This window comes from Hyla sarda, chromosome 6 (genome assembly GCF_029499605.1).
Source record: "Hyla sarda isolate aHylSar1 chromosome 6, aHylSar1.hap1, whole genome shotgun sequence".
NCBI classification, from domain to species: Eukaryota; Metazoa; Chordata; class Amphibia; order Anura; family Hylidae; genus Hyla; species Hyla sarda.
In genome coordinates, this window is record NC_079194.1 from 38,053,800 (window position 1) to 38,077,497 (window position 23,698).

General features: G+C 43.9%; 1 protein-coding gene across 1 annotated transcript in view; it reads right to left on the minus strand.

Annotated features, from left to right (window-relative positions):
- The window catches only part of LOC130275495 (coagulation factor XIII B chain-like), a 131,026-nt gene extending 109,485 nt beyond the window's left edge, over positions 1-21,541 (minus strand). Inside the window, exon 1 of the mRNA XM_056523541.1 lies at positions 21,383-21,541. Coding sequence (XP_056379516.1) covers positions 21,383-21,512 — 130 coding nt within the window. The 5' untranslated portion in view covers positions 21,513-21,541. The remainder of the gene's footprint in view (positions 1-21,382) is intronic.
- Positions 21,542-23,698: the final 2,157 nt, after the last annotated feature.

Below are 23,698 nucleotides of genomic sequence, written 5' to 3' on the forward strand. Positions count from 1 at the left end.
ACCTCCAGAGGTTTCAAAACTACAACTCCCAGCAAGGAGTTGTAGTTTTGAAACCTCCGGAGGTCCACAGGTTGAAGACCACTGCGGCCTTCGACATCATCCAGCCCCCTCTCACCCCCTTTAGTTCTGTACAGTACTCGCCTCCGCTCGGCGCTGGTCCGGTGCTGCAGGACTGTCCGGTGAGGAGGTCGTCCGGTGGGATAGTGGTTCCGGGCTGCTATCTTCACCGGGGAGGCCTCTTCTAAGCGCTTCGGGCCCGGCCCCAGAATAGTCACGTTGCCTTGACAACGACGCAGAGGTACGTTCATTACCAACGTACTTCTGCGTCATTGTCAAGGCAACGCCTCTATTCTGGGCCCGAAGCGCGGAGAAGAGGCGCCCCCGGTGAAGATAGCAGCCCGGAACCACTATCCCACCGGACGACCTCCTCTCCGGACAGCCCTGCAGCACCGGACCAGCGCCGAGCGGAGGCGAGTACTGTACAGAACTAAAGGGGGGTGAGAGGGGGCTGGATGATGTCGAAGGCCGCAGTGGTCTTCAACCTGCGGACCTCCGAAGGTTTCAAAACTACAACTCCCAGCAAGCCCGGACAGCCGATGGCTGCCCGGGCTTGCTGGGAGTTGTAGTTTTGAAACCTCTGGAGGTCCGCAGGTTGAAGACCACTGAGGGCGGATGATAAGAGGATGATGAAGGGGGGGTGGGGGATGATGACAAGAGGATGATGAAGGGGTGTGGGATGATGACAAGGATGATGAAGGGGGGGTGTGGGATGATTACAAGGGGATGATGAAGGGGTGTGGGATGATGACAAGGGGATGATGAAGGGGGGGTGTGGGATGATTACAAGGGGATGATGAAGGGGTGTGGGATGATGACAAGGGGATGATGAAGGGGGGGTGTGGGATGATTACAAGGGGATGATGAAGGGGTGTGGGATGATGACAAGGGGATGATGAAGGGGGTGTGTGGGAAGATTGCAAGGGGATGATGAAGGGGTGTGGGATGATGACAAGGGGATGATGAAGGGGGTGTGTGGGATGATTACAAGGGGATGATGAAGGGGGGGGTGTGGGATGATGATGAAGGGGTGTGGGATGATGACAAGGGGATGATGAAGGGGGGGTGGGATGATGACAAGGGGATGATGACAGGTGATGATGATGAGGGTCTGGATGATGACAGGCGGTGATGATGATGAGGATGTTAATGACGGGGGTCTGAATGATGACAGGGGGGATGATGTATTTCCCACCCTAGGCTTATACTCGAGTCAATAACTTTTCCTGGGATTTTTGGTTGAAATTAGGGGCCTCGGCTTATACTCGGGTCGGCTTATGCTCGAGTATATACGGTATATGGGAAGAAAGAGTATTTTTGGATTGGCCAAAAGGAGAATATATAGGTATACTTTTTGGAGCAATCCCTCCATATACTGGTCTTGACCAAGTGTTAACCCCTTAAGGATTAGTGTTGCTCGCGAATATTTGCAATGCGAATTTTATTAGCTAAAATCGCATGTTCGCGAATTCGCGAATATAGCACTATATATTTGTAATTACGAATATTTTTTTTTTTTTTTTTTTTTTTCACAGTACACATCACAGTGATCATCCCTCTCTGCTTCCAGCTTGTGTGGTGTAAAGAAGGCTCTAATACTACTGTGTGAGACTGGCGTGCAAATTTTCGCATATGCGAATTTTCGCTTATGCTAACTTTTTGTATATGCTAATTTTCGCATATGTTAATTTTCGCATACATGAATTTTCGCATATGCGAAAATAAAACGAAAATATGACGAATATGCGAATTTAGCGAATATATGACGAATAATCGTCCATATATTCGCGAATTTGAATATGGCCTATGCCGCTCAACACTATTAAGGATGCAGCCCTTTTTCACCTTAACCCCTTCCCGCAGAATGTCATATATAAACGCCGGGTTGTGCAGTGCGTTCGCGCATCCCGGCGTTTATAAATGACATGCAGTTAACCCGGCGATGCGCAGCATCGCACGGGTTAACTGGCAGAAGTCCCGCTGTTTCCAGCAGGGGACAACTTCTGCTTCACCCCCAGGACCATCAATTGATGGTCCTGGTCAGCGATCACTGTGATTGGTCCCTGTGGACCAATCACAGTGATCTGGGGTGAAAGTTCAGATCCCCCGCACTGCCCGCCCCTGAAAGTCGGGCAGAACGGGGGACGAAGGCTGCAGGGGCTCGCGGGGACCTGCGGCATTCGGGGGGAACACGTGGGGACCGGCGGACTTACCTGATCCAGCGGCGGGACCGAGGAGCAGCGCGGGACCGGCCACGTGGACGAGCAGCGACGGGTAAGTATGTGGTCCTCAGAGGCAGCAGTGAAGATCTTCACTGCTGCTTCTAGGAGTCTGAAAACTACAACTCCCAGCATGCCTAGACAGCCTTTGGCTGTCTGGACATGCTGGGAGTTGTAGTTTTGCAACATCTGGAGGGCCCCAGTTTGGAGACAATTGTATAATGGTCTCCAATCTGTGCTCTTCCAGCTGTTGCAAAACTACAACTCCCAGTATGCACTGACTGTCCAGGCATGCTGGGAGTTTTAGTTCAGCAACATCTGGCCCTTCAGATGTTGCCGAACTACAACTCCCAGCATGCCCTTCAGCTGTCTGGGCATGCTGGGAGTTGTAGTTTTGCAACAACTGGAGACACACTGGTTGGGAAACATTGTTTCTAACTCAGTGTTTCCTAACCTGTGTGCCTCCAGCTGTTGCAAAACTATGACTCCCAGCATGCACTAACAGACCATGCATGCTGGGAGTTGTGGTTTTGCAACAGCTGATGCAAGCCCCCCCCCCCCCCCCCGCCCCGCCACCCCCGTGAATGTACAGGGTACATTCACATGGGCGAGGCTTTTACAGTGGGTTTCTCGCATCTTGAGATGCAGCAAATTTTGCGCTGGGAAACTCGCTGTAATCCCCCGCCCATGTGACTGTACCCTAAAAACACTACACTACACTAACACAAAATAAAATAAAAAGTTAAAAACACTACATATACACATACCCTTACACAGCCCCCCTCCCCCAATAAGAACGTCCGGTACGCCACTGTTTCCAAAGCAGAGCCTCCAGCTGTTGAAAAACAACAACTCCCAGTATTGCCGGACAGCCGTTGACTGTCCAGGCATGCTGGGAGTTTTGCAGCTGGAGGCACCCTGTTTGGGAATCACTGGCGTAGAATACCCCTATGTCCACCCCTATGCAAATCCCTAATTTAGGCCTCAAATGCACATGGCGCTCTCACTTTGGAGCCCTGTCGTATTTCAGGGCAACAGTTTAGGGCCACATATGGGGTATCGCTGTACTCGGGAGAAATTGCGTTACAAGGTTTGGGGGGCTTTTTCTTCTTTAACCCTTCATGAAAAGGAAATGTTGGGGTCTACACCAGAATGTTAGTGTAAAAATTTTTTATTTTTTACACTAACATGCTGATGTTGCCCTATACTTTACATTTTCACAAGAGGTAAAAGGGAAAAAAGCCCCCCAAAATTTGTAACGCAATTTCTCCCGACTACAGAGATACCCCATATGTGAGCGCGAAGTGCTCTGGGGGCGCACAACAAGGCCCAGAAGGGAGAGCGCACCATGTACATTTGAGGTGATTTGCACAGGGGTGGCTGATTGTTACAGCGGTTTTGACAAACGCAAAAAAAAAAAAAAACCCACATGTGACCCCATTTCGGAAACGACACCCCTCACGGAATGTAATGAGGGGTGCAGTGAGAATTTACCCCCCACAGGTGTCTGACGGATCTTTGGAACAGTGGTCCATGAAAATGAAAACTTGTACAGCCCACTGTTCCAAAGATCTGTCAGACACCAGTGGGGGGCAAATGCTCACTGTACCCCTTGTTACGTTCCTCAAGGGGTCTAGTTTCCAAAATGGTATGCCATGTGTGTTTTTTTTTTGCTGTTCTGGCACCATAGGGGCTCCCTAAATGCGACATGCTCCCCGAGCAAAATTTGCTCTCAAAAAGCCAAATATGACTCCTTCTCTTCTGAGCATTGTAGTTCGCCCATAGTGCACTTCAGGTCAACTTATGGGGTACCTCCATACTCAGAAGAGATGGGGTTACAAATTTTGGGGGGTATTTTCTGCTATTAACCCTTGCAAAAAGGTGAAATTAGGGGGGAAACACACATTTTAGTGGAAATTTTTTTTTTTTTTTTACATATGCAAAAGTCATGAAACACCTGTGGGGTAATAAGGCTCACTTTATTCCTTATTACATTCCTCAAGGGGTCTAGTTTCCAAAATGGTATGCCATGTGGGTATTTTTTGCTGTCCTGGCACCATAGGGGCTTCCTAAATGCGACATGCCCCCCGAGCAAAATTTGCTCTCAAAAAGCCAAATATGACTCCTTCTCTTCTGAGCATTGTAGTTCACCCATAGTGCACTTCAGGTCAACTTATGGGGTACCTCCGTACTCAGAAGAGAAGGGGTTACAAATATTGGGGGGTATTTCCTGCTATTAACCCTTGGAAAAATGTGAAATTTGGGGGGAAACACACATTTTAGTGAAAAAAAATATTTTTTTTTTACATATGCAAAAGTCGTGAAACACCTGTGGGGTATTAAGGCTCACTTTATTCCTTGTTACGTACCTCAAGGGGTCTAGTTTCCAAAATGGTATGCCATGTGAGGGTTTTTTGCTGTTCTGGCACCATAAGGGCTTCCTAAATGCAACATGCCCCCAAAAACCATTTCAGAAAAACGTACTCTCCAAAATCCCCTTATCACTCTTTCCCTTCTGAGCCCTCTACTGCGCCCGCCGAACACTTTACATAGACATATGAGGTATGTGCTTACTCGAGAGAAATTGGGCTACAAATATAAGTATACATTTTGTCCTTTTACCCCTTGTAAAAATTTAAAAATTGGGTCTACAAGAACATGCGAGTGTAAAAAATGAAGATTGTGAATTTTCTCCTTCACTTTGCTTCTATTCCTGTGAAACACCTAAAGGGTTAAAATGATGACTGAATGTAATTTTGAATACTTTGGGGGGTGCAGTTTTTATAATGGGGTCTTTTGTGGGGTATTTCTAATAAGAAGACCCTTTAAATCCACTTCAAACCTGAACTGGTCCCTGAAAAATAGTGAGTTTGAAAATTTTGTGAAAAATTGGAAAATTGCTGCTGAACTTTGAAGCCCTCTGGTGTCTTCCAAAAGTAAAAACTCGTCACTTTTATGATGCAGACATAAAGTAGACATATTGTTTATGCGAATAAAATTTTTTTTTATTTGTAATATACATTTTCCTTACAAGCAGAGAGCTTCAAAGTTAGAAAAATGCAAAATTTTCAAATTTTTCATCAAATTTTAGGATTTTTCACAAGGAAAGGATGCAAGTTACCACAAAAATTTACCACCATGTTAAAGTAGAATATGTCACGAAAAAACAATCTCGGAATCAGAATGATAACTAAAAGCATTCCAGAGTTATTAATGTTTAAAGTGACAGTGGTCAGATGTGCAAAAAACGCTCTGGTCCTTAAGGCCAAAATGGGCTTGGTCCTGAAGGGGTTAAGGACTGAGCCCTTTTTCACAATTCTGACCACCGTCGCTTTATGAATTAATAACGCGAAAACGCTTTTACTAAATATTCTGATCCTGAGATTGTTTTTTCGTGACATATTCTACTTTATTTTGGTGGTAAATTTTCGGCACTACTTGCATCCTTTTTTGGTGAAAAATCCCAAAATTTCATGAAAATTTAGAAAATTTAGCATTTTTCTAACTTAGAAGCTCTCTACTTGTAAGGAAAATGGATATTCCAAATAAATGTAATTTTTTTTTCACAAATACAATATGTCTACTTTATGTTGGCATCATAAAATGGACATAGTTTTGCTTTTTGAAAAAATTAGAGGGCTTCAAAGTAGAGCAGCAATTAAAAAAATTCATGAAAATTGCTAAATCTGAAGGGACAGATGTTACAGAACTACAACTCCCAGCATGCCTGGGCAGTCCAGGCATGCTGAGAGTTGTAGTTTGGCAACATCTGGAGGGCTACCGTTTGGGCAACACTGTAACAGTGGTCTCCAAACTGTGACCCTCCAGATGTTGCAAAACTACAACTCCCAGCATGCCCAGACAGCCCTTGGCTGTTTGGGCATGCTTGCTGGGAGTTGCAGTTTGACCTTCCTAGTGGTTGCCACCAGTGGCGTCTCCAGCATTCAAATTTAGGGGGGGCACATGGGGGGCCAGTGACAAAAGTGGGGGGGCAATTTTAAAACGTGTGTATGTGTGTATATATATATATATATATATATATATATAAACACACAATGATTTTTTTTCCGTTTTTGCCATAGATTTTTGGGTAAATGACTGATGTCATTATAAAGTAGAATTGGTGGCGCAAAAAATAAGCCATCATATGGACTTTTAGGTGCAAAATTGAAAGGGTTATGATTTTTAAAAGGTAAGGAGGAAAAAACAAAAGTACAAAAACGGAAAAACGCTCGGACCTTAAGGCGTTAAAACCTTTGGACACTACCATCAACTTTAATAGCGGCATCTAAAGTGTTAATGTCGGACATCAGCCTGATTGGTGATGTCTGGCATTAGCCGAGGGTTCTAGCTGATTTATACAACACAGTGGGAGCAGGCACTGTGCGTACACATACGCCTTGTGTCCTTAGGGCTCATTTACACGGACGGATCCTCAGCATATTTTACGCTGCGGATCCCCCGACAATGGACACATCGCGGCTGCTCTCGGCCTAGCTCAGAAAGCAGTAGGAGCGGCCATGATGTGCGCGAGTATACACATCAAAGCGTGTCTGCTCGTAGCAGAAGATTGCCGTTATGAGCAGCACAGATGGAGGCAGCACTGTAGGGTCCATTGTCGGCGGATCCGCAGCGTAAAATACACTGTGGATCCACCCCTGAATGAGCCCTTAGGATACGCTCACACGTACAGGATCTGCTGCATATTTTCTGAAGCTGATTTTGCTACCTATTGAAGCTAATGGGTTGCAAAATCAGCTGCACAAAATATGCAGCAAAAATATGCAGCAGATCCTGTACATGTGAATGTATCCTTGAGGGGTTAATGAGGGGTTAATGTGTTCACATGTTGTCCTTCCAGAGGGGTCACTTTCCCTCCTCCAGTGTCCATAGGTCACCAACAGGCCACATTACCAGAACAATTTATGGAAAAATCGCGGCAAAAATTGCGCTGTTTTACCGCGATTTACGAAAAATCGCTGTAAAAGCGCGCAATTTTTGCCGCGATTTTTACCAAAAATTGTTGTGATAATGTGGCCTGTGGACACTGAAGGAGGGAAAGTGACCCCTCTGGACTGCTACTATACCCATTACTCAGCCCCGGGTTATACTGCTGATCAGGGGGAGAGAGGGAGGACACAGGACATCACTCACCTCACATGAAGGCCGCTCTGCTGTGTGACCTGTCAGCTCTCGCCTGTCCTCTCCTGTGCTGGGGGCGGAGCCATCAATGTATCGGGACATCCCTATATATTTTAAATTGGGGGGGCCCAAGGGGGGGCACGGCCTGATCTAGGGCACGGCCTGATCTGGCCCCCCCCTAGCGACGCCACTGGTTGCCACAGTAAAGATCGTTTTACTTTCACTTTCAATCCCCCCCCCCCCCCCAATGACTATTCTCTACCTGATCCAGGAGTCTCCAGCGAAGATCCCAGGTCCCCAGGCATCTTTTCCTGCAGGTACAGCCTCCAGGGGCGGGCAGAACGGGGGGTTGCCATTGCAACCCCCTGTGCTGCGCTGCCACTGGTCAGAACTCCGTTCTGCTAATGGCAGGGGATAGGAGGAGATCGCAGCTCTGCAACCTCACTCCTATCCATTAGACTGATCGTCGCTGTCGCTGACATCTCCGATCAGCCCTATTTTCCGGGTGGAGAAAATCGCATGTCTGAATTGACATGCGATTTTCTCCGATCGCCGACATGGGGGGGGTTCAGGACCCCCCTGAGCGATGTGCCGGGATGCCTGCTGAATGATTTCAGCAGGCATCCCGATCCGGTCCCCAACCGGCTAGCGGTGGGGACCGGAATTCCCACGGGCGTATCCATACGCCCTCAGTCCTTAAGGACTCGGGATGCAGGGCGTATGGATACGCCCTGTGTCCTGAACAGGTTAAAGGGGTACAGAAAGTTAAACAGATTTGCAAATGACTTCAATTAAAAAATCTTAATCCTTCCAGTACTTATTAGCTGCTGAGTACAACAGAGGAAATTATATTCTTTTTGGAACACAGAGCTCATTGCTGACATCACGAGCACAGTGCTCTCTGCTGACATCTTTGTCCATTTTAGGAACTGTGCAGAGCAGTTCTTAAAATGGACAGAGATGTCAGCAGAGAGCACTGAGGTCATGATGTCAGCAGAAAGCTCTGTTTTCCAAAAAGAAAATAATTTCCTCTGTAGAATTCAGCAGCTAATAAGTACTAGAAGGATTTAATAGGATTTTAAAAGGATTTTAATTGAAGTAATTTACAAATCTTTTTAACTTTCTGGCACCAGTTGATTTAAAAAAAAAAAAAAGTTTTCCGCCGGAGTACCCCTTTAACGCCTTACAATGGATGGCACAGAAACAACAATGTTCTCCTTAAAAATTATAGTTGGAAAATATAAAACTAGTATAGACAATTCAAGGAAATAAGTTAGACAGTTTAGAAAGATGCTCCCTGGACGTGTGCACACAGAAATACTATATTTTTCGGCAGAGCATAGCACTTGGCCACTAAAAGTTTTTTTTTTTAGCTATTTATAGTAAAATATGTGTTTAATAATAAATTTGGTCAGCTGGTAAATGTGTTTCCAAATTTTTATAATATTTTGAATACAGTTCTAATATGTGGAATGTGTTGTATTATCATTCTCTTGCTATTTCAGCCCACAGTTTTCAAATGTGCCACTTCTAGCTTCAGGCAAGTGAATAAAATACAGGTCAAATGGTAACTCCATAAAAGGAAGGATGCTGATTGATTTACAGTCTTGTGGTTAACCACAAGTAGCATCAATTTGACCTTATTTTTTTCAATTGTCTGAAGCGGCAGATTTGAAAAATTAGAGCTGAAATATCATGTAAATGTTAATACCACACATTAGACATGTGGTGTCCCGGTACCGAATCCTATCAGGTATCTTTATATATAAGTCCCCATAGCCAGAGTCCCTAGGATGTCGGGGTTCTTCTTAACTAGCCCGCCCCTAGTCACCTCTCATCTAGGTATTAGTTATCTAATAATTCTTCAGGATTTGTATATATATATATATATATATATATATATATATATATATATATATATAAGAAAAAAAGAAAGATAGCCGGCACAACAGCCTAATACACGGGTGCACACTGCCATGGCATCAGAGTATACAAAAAAAGAGGATTGCAGCAGCACACATTGGTCAAAAAAATTGAGGCTCTTAGCGCACTTTTTGATCAAAACGTGTCCCCCATCCACCACGGGGAGGTGGCCTCATTTAGGATGGGAACCTAGCACAAATTCTGAGCCTAACACTCAACTATCCACTCACCTCTGCTGGGCATATAGCCTCTGACTGGGTGACATGCTGGATCCATTTAAAACTCCACCTTTGACCAATGTGTGCTGCTGCAATCCTCTTTTTTTGTATACTCTGATGCCATGGCAGTGTGCACCCATGTATTAGGCTGTTGTGCCGGCTATCTTACTTTTTTCTTGTATGTACAATTCAGGGGGTAATGGCACCCTGTTTAGCTGTGCACCCCTCCCCCTTTCTCACAGGTGGAGTTTTAAATGGATCCAGCATGTCACCCAGTCAGAGGCTATATGCCCAGCAGAGGTGAGTGGATAGTTGAGTGTTAGGCTCAGAATTTGTGCTAGGTTCCCATCCTAAATGAGGCCATCTCCCCGTGGTGGATGGGGGACACGTTTTGATCAAAAAGTGCGCTAAGAGCCTCAATTTTTTTGAACAATGTGTGCTGCTGCAATCCTCTTTTTATATATATATATATATATATATATATATATATGATTGTACAAGTGTATATAAATGGTTAATTATCTATGCATAGCGGAACAGGACCTGCGGGTCACGTGACCAGGTGAACTCTATGATTTTATGCTTGAGGATCTTTGGAGGTCCCTGTGACGTTTATCTCCCATCACTCCTTGTAATGGTGAGTGACAGTTGATTGGACCAGTAAAAACGGCCCTGCCCCTGCCCATGCCCCTGGGCTGTTAGTGGAGAAGGATCTGTGCTGCTATCATCAGTGAGTTTAGGCCTGAGCCTTGCGGCGACGGCTGATATCTGCTAAATTGTGAGTGTGTCAATCTCTAAACACTCTGCAAGATCACCGGACCTTATCTATCCCCTAAATCCAGAAGAATCTTCGCAATATTCCCTAATTCAGAGACTTTTATGAGAAGTCAAGGTCCGCAACAACTGTCAGTCATTGCACTAGATAGAGACTGTATACCTGAGACTGTTACTGTTCATTGGATGTATCGCAAGCATTTAAGTAAAGTTATCCAAGTTCAAGTACCTTGTGGACCTTCAGTCATTTTATGCATGCACCTATCGTTACTGGGAAGGGCGGCGATAGGCCGGAGGAGTACCTCAGCATAAAAGCCCTCAGCCTGGCGTCACGAACTATAGGGTTAACATTAACCCCTCATCTACCCAAACAATACCCCAACTACCATACCCCCCCCCCCAAGGGCTACCACAGACATATTATAGCTGAAAAAATGAATAAGCTACAAATAGATTTGTCACCTAACAATATTATTAATTGAAATTTAATAGAAATGTATAAAATAAAAAAAACAAAATCTAACCCCTCTTCTTTTCTTGCTCCCGGCTCATCCAATTCCCTGCTTACTCGCAAAAACCCTTCTGATCTTCAAAATCAAATAACATTTCATTTGAAAAAAATATGAATTTTGTTCCTACTTAGTCCTGCATCCTGACCATATAATTCCTGCATCTTTTATTTGTGGTACCCAATGAAATTCCGCAAAAAAACAAACAAGCTGAAAACTGTAATTTCCACACAAAGGTAAAAACACCAGAAAAAATGCAGGGAAATTTTGTGCCAGCTTTTCTGGCATTTTTTAGCCTACAAAAACACCAGAACAAAACCTCAGTGGAAAAAAAATCTATTTCAGAGGTGACAATCTTATCCTGTATCCAATGATCCCATGCACCCCGTTCGTCAGCTGGACAGAGCAAGCGATTTTTTGTAGTGTTCCTGTTCTGCAGTTCTTTCACACCAAAATCGAAAATTGTAGATTTTAAATATATTGCGTATTCTTATACTGCTGAGAATCCAAAGTGTATCACCACTCTGTAGTGTATCTTCTTTATTCACGTGCAGACAAGTAAACACGTAGAAGCAATAGTACAGGAAGATAGGGTAGGGGCATTGGTTTTTAAAGCACTTCGGTGGGCCTACGCTAACGTCATCACATACTGTACTGGGTGGGTATATATAGACAATCAAAGTGCAGACAGCTAACTAGGGCTGCGACTAATTACTATTTTTATAATCGATTAGTTGGTCGCCTATTGTTTCACTTAATCTACTAATCGGATAAAAATAACCAAAGTGGAGACGAAGATAATTTGTGAGTTAGATTAGGAAGGGAAGGGGGAAGGGGATCGGACTAAAGGTCTTCTGTGTGTTTTTGGTAAGGGATGTGTGGTGTCCCAGTACTAAAGTGGGCCCTTTCAGGTAAACATTGCTTCAGATGCCTGTGCTGAGCCCTACTGCTTAGTTGAAGACTTAACTCCTTGAGGACACAGCCCATTTTGGCATTAAAGGGGTATACCACCGCTAGACATCTTATCCCTTATCCAAAGGATAGGGGATAAGATGTCTGATCGCTGGGGTCCCGTTGCTTGAACCCCCCTGCGATCTCTGCTGCAGCACCCCAGTCATCCGTTGCACAGAGCGAACTTCAATCCATGCTGGATTACTAGCGATGCAGCGCCGGAGGCTTCTGATGTCACGGTCATGCCCCCCTCGTGACATCACACCCTGCCGTAACATCTGTCTATGTATAGCCACCTGCACTGTTTGGAATAAAGAAAACAGCATTGCTTCTTTGGTGAGTGATCCGCATCTTTCTTTGAAGCTCCTTCTATATTTTTATATGCAGTGACTATTTACATGAGCACCACCACCTGTCTGTTTGATGCTAGCAGCACCGACTAGATGACCGCCTGATTAAAGGACTATCTATCCCAAGGCAGTGCCAGGTGAACCTCTGTATAGTTGTGGTATTGTGGTGTCCCGGTACTGTATTTCATACTGTACCTTGTGTGCTGGGTCCCCAAAGTCAGAGTTCCTTGGTACTGTTGGGGTCCGCTTGCTGAGATAATCCCTAGTCGCCTCTTCGTTCTTTAACCTCTTAAGGACCCAGGACGTACAGGTACGTCCTGGGTCCCGGTCCTGCAATATAACGTGGGGTCACACGGTGACCCCGCATCATATCATGGCGGGCCCGGCGTCATAGTGAAGCCGGGACCCGCCTCTAATAGCGCGCGGCACTGATCACAGCGGCTAAAAATGAAAGCGAAAGTTGCCGGTTAGCTCAGGGAGCTGTTCGGGATCGCCGTGGTATAATCACGGCATCCCGAACAGCTGTACTACAGGAGGAAGGTCTCTTATCTTCCTTCCTGCAGTCCGATCGCCGATTGAATGCTTCAAGCCTGAGATCCAGGCTTGAGCATTCAATTGCTGAAAACACTGATTGATCCATTCCTATGGAGATGGATCAATCAGTGTAAAAGATCAGTTAATGCAATGTTATAGCTCCCCTATAGGAGCTATAAGATTGCAAAAGAAAAGTGTAAAAAAATCATTAACCCCATTCAATTATCCCTTCCCCTAATAAAAGTTTGAATCACCCGGCATTTCCAAGAATAAAAAAAACAGTGTAAATAAAAATAAAAACAAACATATGTGGTATCGCCGCGTGCATAAATGTCCAAATTATAAAAATATACCGCTTTTTAAACCACACATTCAATGGTGTATGCGCAAAAAAATTCCAAAGTCCAAAATAGCGCATTTTTGATCACTTTTTATACCACAAAAAATAAAAAATGATCAAAAAGTCTGATCAGAACAAAAATGGTACCGCTAAAAACTTCAGATTACGTCGCAATAAATGAGCCCTCATAGCACCCTGAACACAGAAAAATAAAAAAGTTATAGGGGTCAGAAGATGACCATTTTAAACGTATAAATTTTCCTGCATGTATTCATGATTTTTTTCTGAAGTGATACAAAATCAAACCTATACAAGTAGGGTATCATTTTAACCGTATGGACCTACAGAATAAAGATAAGGTATCATTTTTGCCAAAAAATGTACTGCGTAAAAACAGAAGCCCCCAAAACTTACAAAATAGTGTTTTTTCATCAATTTTGTCGCACATTGATTTTTTTTCCCGTTTCACCGTCGATTTTTGGGAAAAATGACTAATGTCATTACAAAGTAGAATTAGTGACGCAAAAAATAAGCCATCATATAGAATTTTAGGTGAAAAATTTTAAAGAGTTATGATTTTTTAAAGCTAAGGAGGAAAAATTGAAAATGAAAAAACGGAAAAAGACCGGGTCCTTAAGGGGTTAATTGTATGTGTTACATGTATATAATTAGTGTAATGTATTGATCTATATAGTATTTGCAGGACCTTAGGTCACATGACTAATGTTTCTACTGTGATCGTATGCTAAAGGACTTTCCAGGTTACGTGGGTAGTCACATGTTCTACCATAATCCTTTGTGTAAAGGACTGACTGTTGGGATGAACCAACCAGCTCAAGGCCAGCCCCTGCCCATATAAGGGAGCTGCCAGCCAATCCTCGCTCTCTTAGGTTCCGGATTAGCAAAGACAGGAGATCCGTGTGACTTACAAGACAAAACCAGGCCTGAAGCCTAACAATCCCGCCACTTACTAACCGTGAGTTATTAAATCAAATCCCCGCTAAAGCCTGCGTGACTGCTGGGTCTAAAACCAATCCCCTAAATCTAGCGGCACAGCGTAAATCAATCTCCAGAGCTTTTATTTACAAGGTCCCAACCAACTGTCAGGATCCTCATAGACTGTACATATGTAAAGACTGTTCCTGTTTTACCTCTGCATAAAATCTGCAGTAAAGTTTCCTACAGTTTTCTGAATCTCCGGTTGTGGACAATCATTTATTCCTCCCTATGGTTCTTGGGACGGTTGGCAATGGGACAAGTATATATTGAGGAGCCCTCACCCTGATGTCACGACAGTTAAGGGTTAAACCAGCACCCTTTCATCACTGCACAGCTATACCCCATATACCTTATACCCCCACAAGCCTGCCACAGTATCATGTGGCAGAGAGTTCCATAGTCTCACTACTCTTACAGTAAAGAATCTCTGTGATGATGATGAAACCTTCTTTCCTCTAGACGTAGAGGATGCTCCCTTGTTATTGTTACCCACCTAGGTATAAAAAGATCACTAGAAAGATCTCTGTATTGTCCATTCATATATTTGAACATTTGTGATCACATAGTCCCTAAGATGTCTTTTCTTTAAACTAAATAACCCCAAGCTTGATAAACTGTCTTGGTACTGCAATCCTCCCAGACCAGTAATTATCTTTGTACCTGTAATTATCCTCTGCATCCTCTTCAGTTCAACCAAGTCCTTCTTATATACAGGTGCCCAAAATTGGACACAATACTCCATATGTGGTCTAACTGATTTATATAGAGGCAAAACTATGTCCTCACAAGCCTCTATGCTTCTCTTGATACATCCCATGACTTTGTTAGCCTTGGAAGCCGCTGCCTTGTACTGGGTACCAGTTTAGCTTATTGTCCACCAGTACCCCCATGTCATTTCGGTAGAAGTTTTATCTAATGTCTTATTATTTAGCACATAATTGTACATTTTGTTTTTATGGCCCAGTCAAGTCAAAGAACGGTTTCACAATTCACTGTTAAGCAAGTTTTGATTCAGCAAGATCTTGACCAAACGCAGGTTGGTTCCCTGTACATCATTGGGTGCTTCTCTCAGTGCTCTAAGGCCCCTATGATGACCACTTGGACATAGATGTTTTGGGAAGGATCCAATTAAATGGTCATTCTCTCCACAGTAAAAACACAACCCCTTGTTCCTGTGTATCCTTGTCCACTCTTCCAGGATGAAGGGGGTGATAAGATGCATAGGTTTCACCTCAGGCATAGGTGAGTAAACGGGCAAGAAACAAGGAACAGACACAGGATGAGAGCTGGGAGCAACAGACAATTTCTGTCTGTGTTTACACAGACAGAATGTTGTCAGGAGAAAGCTAAGTTACTAACATGTTTTTTACAGAGCCAGACAAACCCAATGTAAACTGAAAAATCAGGATCAGGTCATTCCAGTTGAAAGCCACACCTACTGTTTACAAAACTTAGTACAATAATCCTCTATGGGCCTACAACCCTTCCACAAAACCCCTATCTGCGACTAAGCAAGTGCTGCTCCGTCAGGCTCAGCACACAACAGACTTTGGACAGAAAACAAAGCATCTGCTGAGCACAATAGGGGTGTCAGGGTCAAGGATAAATACCCATTCATGGGGACCCCCTTGCAAAAAGAACATGATCCTAACTACTTCGGCCTCAGTTCCCAAAGAGTAAGGTCCAAGTGAAAATAAAATCTGTAACTATTCCGAAAGGTCCTAAAGACCTTACAGTTCCAGTCCAGTTAATCAGGGAATTTAACCCAAGGTTTGTTGGCATTTGGGCATGGGATGACTGACTTCTCGACCCTAGCAAGCAAACCCTGAATAAACTGATCCTGGTTATGGAGCTTCTCAGTCAAATCTTGGACCAATTTGGTCTTAGTCTGGGATGTCTCTTGGTGGTTCCCCTCTAAGTCCTGGACCAGCTGTGATAAAATGGATCAATGGCAGAAAGGGGATTCATAGTGGCCCAAGTGGCACCAGTGTATGTATGTATAGCCTGTGTTACTATCACATTGGGCATAGATATGTGCAGCCCTGAGCTCAACCACAGCCACTTTCCTTGCCTTCTTGCGTATCCTCAACTGGATACTAGTCCCTGTTCTCAGGGCCAGCGTTAGGGTGGGGCAAACCAGGCAATTGCCTAGGGCCCCCATACCCCAGGGGGCCCCCTGCCAGCTGCTCAGTATGGGGGTGGGGCAACTGTTTTAAAGTGGCCACAGCGTTGGCTTCTTGTTAAAGATTAGCAGCCCGGGACCCGTGCCCGCAGGGGGCCCCCCGTCACATTTGGGACATCCCTGTGTCCCGAAAAATCTTTTCAGGACACAAGGATGCCCCATTTACCTCACAGCGGCCCCGCATTAACTTTAAAAATGCTGGGGACCCTGGGAGGAAGCGCACGCAGGGACGTCACTGACGTCCCGTGCGTGCGCCCGTAGCAACAGTACAGCGGAGCAGTGAGGAGGACACGCGGGTATGGTAAGTGACCTGCGGTCATCTTCAGGGTTCCGACCGCCACTCCCGGGATCTACTGCTATGGCCCATAGGCCATAGCAGTAGATCATGACCCCGGAGCGGTGGTCGGAATACTCAAGTGGGGCAGTAAACAGGCATACAGCCTCCAGCCATACACTGTATGAATTATACTGCATCTAATGTGGGGGAACTACTGTATACTGCACCTAATGTGGGGAATTATACTGCACCTAATGTGGGGGAACTACTGTATACTGCACCTAATGTGGGAGAACTACTGTATATTGCACCTAATGTGGGGAACTACTGTATACTGCACTTAATGTGGCGGAACTACTGTATACTGCACCTAATGTGGGGTAACTACTGTATATTGCACCTAATGTGGGAGAACTACTGTATATTGCACCTAATGTGGGAGAACTACTGTATATTGCACCTAATGTGGGGGAACTACTGTATACTGCACCTAATATGGGAAACTACTGTATACTGCACCTATTGTGGGGGAACTATACTGCACCTAATGTGGGGGAACTATACTGCACCTAATGTGGAGAGCTATACTGCACCTAAGGTGGGGGACTACTGTATACTGCACCTAATGTGGGAAACTATACTGCACCTAATGTGGGGAACTATACTGCACCTAATATGGGGGAACTATACTGCACCTAATGTGGGGGACTATACTGCACCTAATGTGGGGGAACTATACTCTTTACCTAATGTGGGGGGAACTATAAAAATAAATAAAATTGTACTATTCTGATCCTTATAACTCTTATTTTTCTGTATATAGTGATGTATGAGGGTCCTTTTTTTGTGCTGCGATTTGTACTTTTTATCGGTACCATTTTTGTTTTGATGGGACTTTTCAATAGCTTTTTAGATATTTTTTTTTATAGTCTTTGAAGTGTCCAAAAATGTTCAAATCTGGTTAGTGCACTACTATGACTTTTTGGGCCCCACTTTTGATTTTGCCTAGTGCCACGCTAAGCCTAAAACTGGCTCTGCCTGTTCTGATCAAGTGGATTGGGTAAAAAGGTTAAAAACAATAAACAAACACTGTACAAATGTTAGAGAAACATGTCAGGATGCAAGCGCCTAACAGACAAAGCCCAAGAAACAAAGTACAGGGGGCAAACAGACAACCATCCAAAGCATAATCAGATGGGCCGAATCAAGACCAAGCGAGCTCGCAGTACAAATACAGTAAACAGAAGAAGGGTCAAGTCACTTAGCCAAAGGTAAAAATACACAGAATAGATCAAGCTAGGAGCAATGTAAAAGCTGGTGTAGAAAAACTGAACAAAGTCCCCCACCATGGCAAGCAACTCAATCACAGACTGGAAATTTATATCCAACCGAAAAAGACGAGGTCGCTGAAAACAGATGTCATTGGCTTTATTTCCAAGCCGTCTGATTTGCCTGGGGGTCATTACAGCAATGCAGGATGCTTCTGCCAAACAAGAGAGAACTTAAATGATAGGGGATAAGTTGTCTGATTGCGGGGGTCCTGCCACTGGGAACTCCAGGAATTTGTCCTGCAGCCCCCCCCAAGTCATCAGCTAAGTTTGCTCCGTGGCTGATGACTCATGATACAGGCGTCGGAGTATTGTGATGTCACGGCTCTTCCCCCTCCCATAGACTTGCATTGAGGGTGTGGGGTGTGATGTCACGAGGGGGTGGAGCCATTATGTCACATTACTCCAGCCCCTGTATCGTGAGTCATCAGTCACGGAGCAAACTTTGGATAGGGGATAAGATGTCTAGGGGCGGAGTACCCCTTTAAACCCTTAACGACGCAGGACATATATTTACGTCCTGCGCCGGCTCCCGCGATATGAAGCGATCCCGCATCATATCGCGTCGGTCCCGGCGCTCATCCGGCGGCGCTCATCCGGTCCCGGCGACGATCGCGGCGATGTGTGGTATTAACCCTTTAGAAGCGGCGGTCAAAGCTGACCGCCGCTTCTAAAGCGGAAGTGACCCGGCTGCTCAGTCGGGCTGTTTGGGACCGCCGCGGTGAAATCGCGGCGTCCCGAACAGCTGGCAGGACACCGGGAGGGCCCTTACCTGCCTCCTCGGTGTCTGATCGGCGAATGACTGCTCCGTGCCTGAGATCCAGGCAGGAGCAGTCAAGCGCCGATAACACTGATCACAGGCGTGTTAATACACGCCTGTGATCTGTGTAAAAGATCAGTGTGTGCAGTGTTATAGGTCCCTATGGGACCTATAACACTGCAAAAAATTTTTTTAAAAAAAGTGTTAACCCCTTAAGGACACATGACGTACTGGAACGTCATGTGTCCACTCCCGATCTATAACGCGGGGCCACGGCGTGGCCCCGCGTCATAGCGGTTCGGGCCCGGCCTCTAACAACGGCCGGGACCCGTGGCTAATAGCGCGCGGCATTGATCGCTGTGCCGCACGCTATTAACCCTTTAGACGCGGCGTTCAAAGTTGAACGCCGCGTCTAAAGTGAAACCGAAAGCATGCCGGCTAGCTCAGTGGGCTGTTCGGGATAGCCGCGGTGAAATCGCGGCATCCCGAACAGCTGACAGGACAGCGGGAGGGCCCCTACCTGCCTCCTCGCTGTCCGATCGCCGAATGACTGCTCAGTGCCTGAGATCCAGGCATGAGCAGTCATGCGGCAGAATCATCGATCACTGGTTTCTTATGAGAAACCAGTGATCAATGTAAAAGATCAGTGTGTGCAGTGTTATAGGTCCCTATGGGACCTATAACACTGCAAAAAAAAAGTGCAAAAAAAAAGTGAATAAACATCATTTAACCCCTTCCCTATTAAAAGTTTGAATCACCCCCCTTTTCCCATAAAAGAAAAAACACAGTGTAAATAAAAATAAAAATAAACATAAATGGTATCGCCGCGTGCGGAAATGTCCGAATTATAAAAATATATCATTAATTAAACCGCACGGTCAATGGCGTGCGCGCAAAAAAATTCCAAAGTCCAAAATAGTGCATTTTTGGTCACTTTCTATATCATGAAAAAATGAATAAAAAGCGATCAATAAGTCCTATCAATGCAAAAATGATACCGTTAAAAACTTCAGATCACGGCGCAAAAAATGAGCCCTCATACCGCCCCATACACGGAAAAATAAAAAAGTTATAGGGGTCAGAAGATGACAATTTTAAACGTATACATTTTTCTGCATGAAGTTATGATTTTTTCCAGAAGTGCGACAAATTCAAACCTGTATAAGTAGGGTATCATTTTAATCGTATGGACCTACAGAATACATATGAGGTGTCATTTTTACCGAAAAATGTACTACGTAGAAACGGAAGCCCCCAAAAGTTACAAAATGGCGTTTTTTTTTTCAATTTTGTCTCACAATGATTTTTTTTCCCGTTTCACCATAGATTTTTGGGCACAATGACTGACGTCATTACAAAGTAGAATTGGTGGTGCAAAAAATAAGCCATCATATGGATTTTTAGGTGCAAAATTGAAAGAGTTATGATTTTTTAAAGGCAAGGAGCAAAAAACGAAAATGCAAAAACGGAAAAACCCCCGGTCCTTAAGGGGTTAATAAAGGTCATTTAACCCCTTCCCTAATAAAAGTTTGAATCACCCCCCTTTTCCCATAAAAAAAATAAAACAGTGTAAAAAAAAATAAAAATAAACATATGTGGTATCGCCGCGTGCGTAAATGTCCGAACTATAAAAATATATCATTAATTAAACCGTACGGTCAATGGCGTACGTGCAAAAAAATTCCAAAGTCAAAAAAAGCGAATTTTTGGTCACTTTTTATACCATTAAAAAATGAATAAAAAGTGATCAAAAAGTCAGATCAAAACAAAAATCCTACCAATAAAAACTTCAGATCACGGCGCAAAAAATGTGTCCTCATACAGCCCTGTATGTGGAAAAATAAAAAAGTTATAGGGGTCAGAAGATGACATTTTTAAACGTATAAATTTTCCTGCATGTAGTTATGATTTTTTCCAGAAGTGCGACAAAATCAAACCTATATAAGTAGGGTATCATTTTAACCGTATGGACCTACAGAATAATGGTAACGTGTCATTTTTTACCGAAATATGCACTGCGTAGAAACGGAAGCCCCCAAAGTTACAAAATGGCATTTTTTCTTCGATTTTGTTGCACAATGATTTTTTTGCCATTTCGCCGCGCATTTTTGGGTAAAATGACTAATGTCACTGCAAAGTAGAATTGGCGACGCAAAAAATAAGCCATAATATGGATTTTTAGGTGGAAAATTGAAAGGGTTATGATTTTTAAAAGGTAAGGAGGAAAAAACGAAAGTGCAAAAACGGAAAAACCCTGAGTCCTTAAGGGGTTAAAGGGGTACTCCGGTGCTGAGCGTTCAGAACGAATAGTTCCCAAAGCTGAGAGCCGGCATCGGGGCTCGTGACATCACGGCCCTGCCCCTCGAGACGTCATGCCCCACCCTTCTCAATGTAAGTCTATGGGGGGGGGGTTGGTGACCCTCCCATAGACTTACATTGAGGGGGCAGGGCCGTGACGTCACGAGCCCAGACGCAGGCTCTAAGCTTTGGGAACTATTTGTTCAGAACGCTCAGCACCGGAGTACCCCTTTAACCCTTTTGGCAGAACCAGACTGACTTTTTACACATGGTCCTTGATGAGTGAAGGGGCTTTTTTAATCTGTGCTGAATGTTCCGCAGTTTGGTGGGAGAGAGAAGCTTTGAAGGAAGTTAGGTCAGGCGCAGAGGTCTCCATGGCTTTGACCATGTGACCGACTTGCTGAACTTCTATTTTAATCTTGGCAAGCTTGTGCATGACTGTTGTTGTTTCAGTTCCTGAGAAATGGTTTTTTTCATTAAACCCTTCATAAAGGAAGTTGTTATTTGTTCATCGCACTTACTGGTAGAGCTTTCCATGTCAGAGTCTTCTCCCACCTCCTGGGATGAGGTGCTTGCAGACACCATTTTGGGAGCCCCAGCTAGGGAGGTAGCACTCCACTTCTTGAAGGGTTGTCTTGAATTTTTTGCCATTTTGAAGTGCCTGCAGGTTCCCTTCCAACTTTGCCCAAGATTCGGCTAAAGAAGTAGGATATGGCAGTTTAAATCGCAACTGACATGATCTTGGGGTTATTTAACCTACACACAGCCTTTGTACTGTGGGGGATATTTATCATTGTGTTCTGTTCCTTTTTTTTTGGTCTAAATCTGCAAAAAAAATGTTTACTTTCGCTCTAATTGCAGGTATTTTTTTGCTTTTTTTTTACAATGTCTAAATTCCATTATTTTGACCTTTTGGTCTTGCTAGACCAGTTTTTGAAGTGACGGATGCAGTGGTAACATATTTATTATCTGCATATTTTAAAATCTTGCACAAAATTTTCCGCAAATGGTGCAAAAAAATCCGCAAATCTAGACCACTTCCTGACCAGGTCTTAAAAAAATTACTACTCCTGTCTGTTTGCAAAAGATCAAAAAACCTCAGCCAAAGTGAAAGAAAGGGTGATAGAGACTTTAGCAATCCAAAAAAGTGATGGAGATACCTTTTTAAATAAAATTTCGTAGGGTACCATTAAAAAAAAAAGAAAAAAAAAGATACAATAGTGATGGAAAAAATTGTATTTAACAAAATGTATCTTTTTTATAACAAAATATTTATTCATTTTTAAACAGGGATAATTTATGTGGGCGGGCAGGGCACTAAAAATGTAGCCGACAATAATAAAAATGTAGTGTGTGTGTGTTTCACTTTTTATTTTTTTTTTATTTTTTTTTAGGTAGTACTACTACTCTCAGCATGGAACACACACTGTTTTGATGTATTGCTTGATCACCACACCAGCAGTTGGGGCAATGTGTCACTTCAGATCAGAGGCAGTATTGAAGCGCTCACCACAAGGCCTCCATACTCAATCCCAACCATTATTCAATCCCAAACAGAACCTGGGTTCATTACTACAGATGACACAAGTGGCAAGACCCAATGTCTAATCGGAGCAGACCTGGAATCACACACACATCTGCCTGAGACACAACTGCTTGTCCAGCTTTGCAGCAATCCAACATTTATATCTGGGTGCATTATTATTTTAGTCAATTAGTGTAAAAGTAACAAAAATATAATATATGCTATAATAAAAACTTAATAAGGAAGTTTGCATGTTTAAATAAATGTTTTATATCAAATAAAAAATGAAGGTGATACATTAAAGGGGTACTCAGGTGGTGCTAACAAGTTAAACAGATTTGTAAATTACTTCTATTTAAAAATCTTAATACTTCCAGTACTTATCTGCTGCTGTATACTACAGAGAAAGTTCTTTTCCTTTTGAATTTATTTTCTGTGTGACCGCAGTGCGCTTTGCTGACACCTCAGTCCATATCAGGAACTGTCCAGAAGAGGAACAAATCCCCATAGCAAACCTCTCCTGCTCTGGACAGTTTCTGACTTGGACAGAGGTGTCAGCAGAGAGCACTGTGGTCAGACAGAAAATTTCAGAAATAAAAGAACTTCCTGTGGAGCATACAGCAGCTGATAAGTACTAGAAGGGTTAAGATTTTTAAATAGAAGTTATTTAAAAATCCGTTTAACTTTCTGGCCCCAATTGATTTAAAAAAAATGTTTACCCCTTTAAGATACATAGTTACTGTACCCAGTATATGAGGTTTGGTTAGAATTTAACTTACTTCTGCACACTGGGACATTTTTCCATTGTGTGTTCTCACATAATACTTCTCCTGTTAAAGACCATGCCAAGGCAAATCCAGGATTACATATATAGGTAACCTTTTCACCAGATGCATAATTCTGTTTTGATTGACCATGAATTTTGGAATCCTTCACACGAGGTGGAGGTGGACAAGAGGTTGCTAAAATGAAAACATAAATAAATGTTATATAATGATAGACCAACAAGCAGAAAGTCTCACCTAAATGCCTGTATGAAGGCATACAAATTAGGGATGCACCGATATATCGGCGGCCGATACAAAATGTGCCGATAATGACCACCTCCCCTGCCCGCCCACAGCACAAGTTACAAACACTGCCAGTGGCAGAGGCACTCGTGGGCGGTGCAGGGGGGGCCGGCCGCAACATCTGAGGGGGGGGGGGAATACTTCTTTTTATGTGCCCGGGCCGGCTCCCGTGTGTGGCTGCAGGCGGGACCGGCCAGAGCATATAAAAACTAATGCTGTATACTAAAAACCAGGGGGCCTCC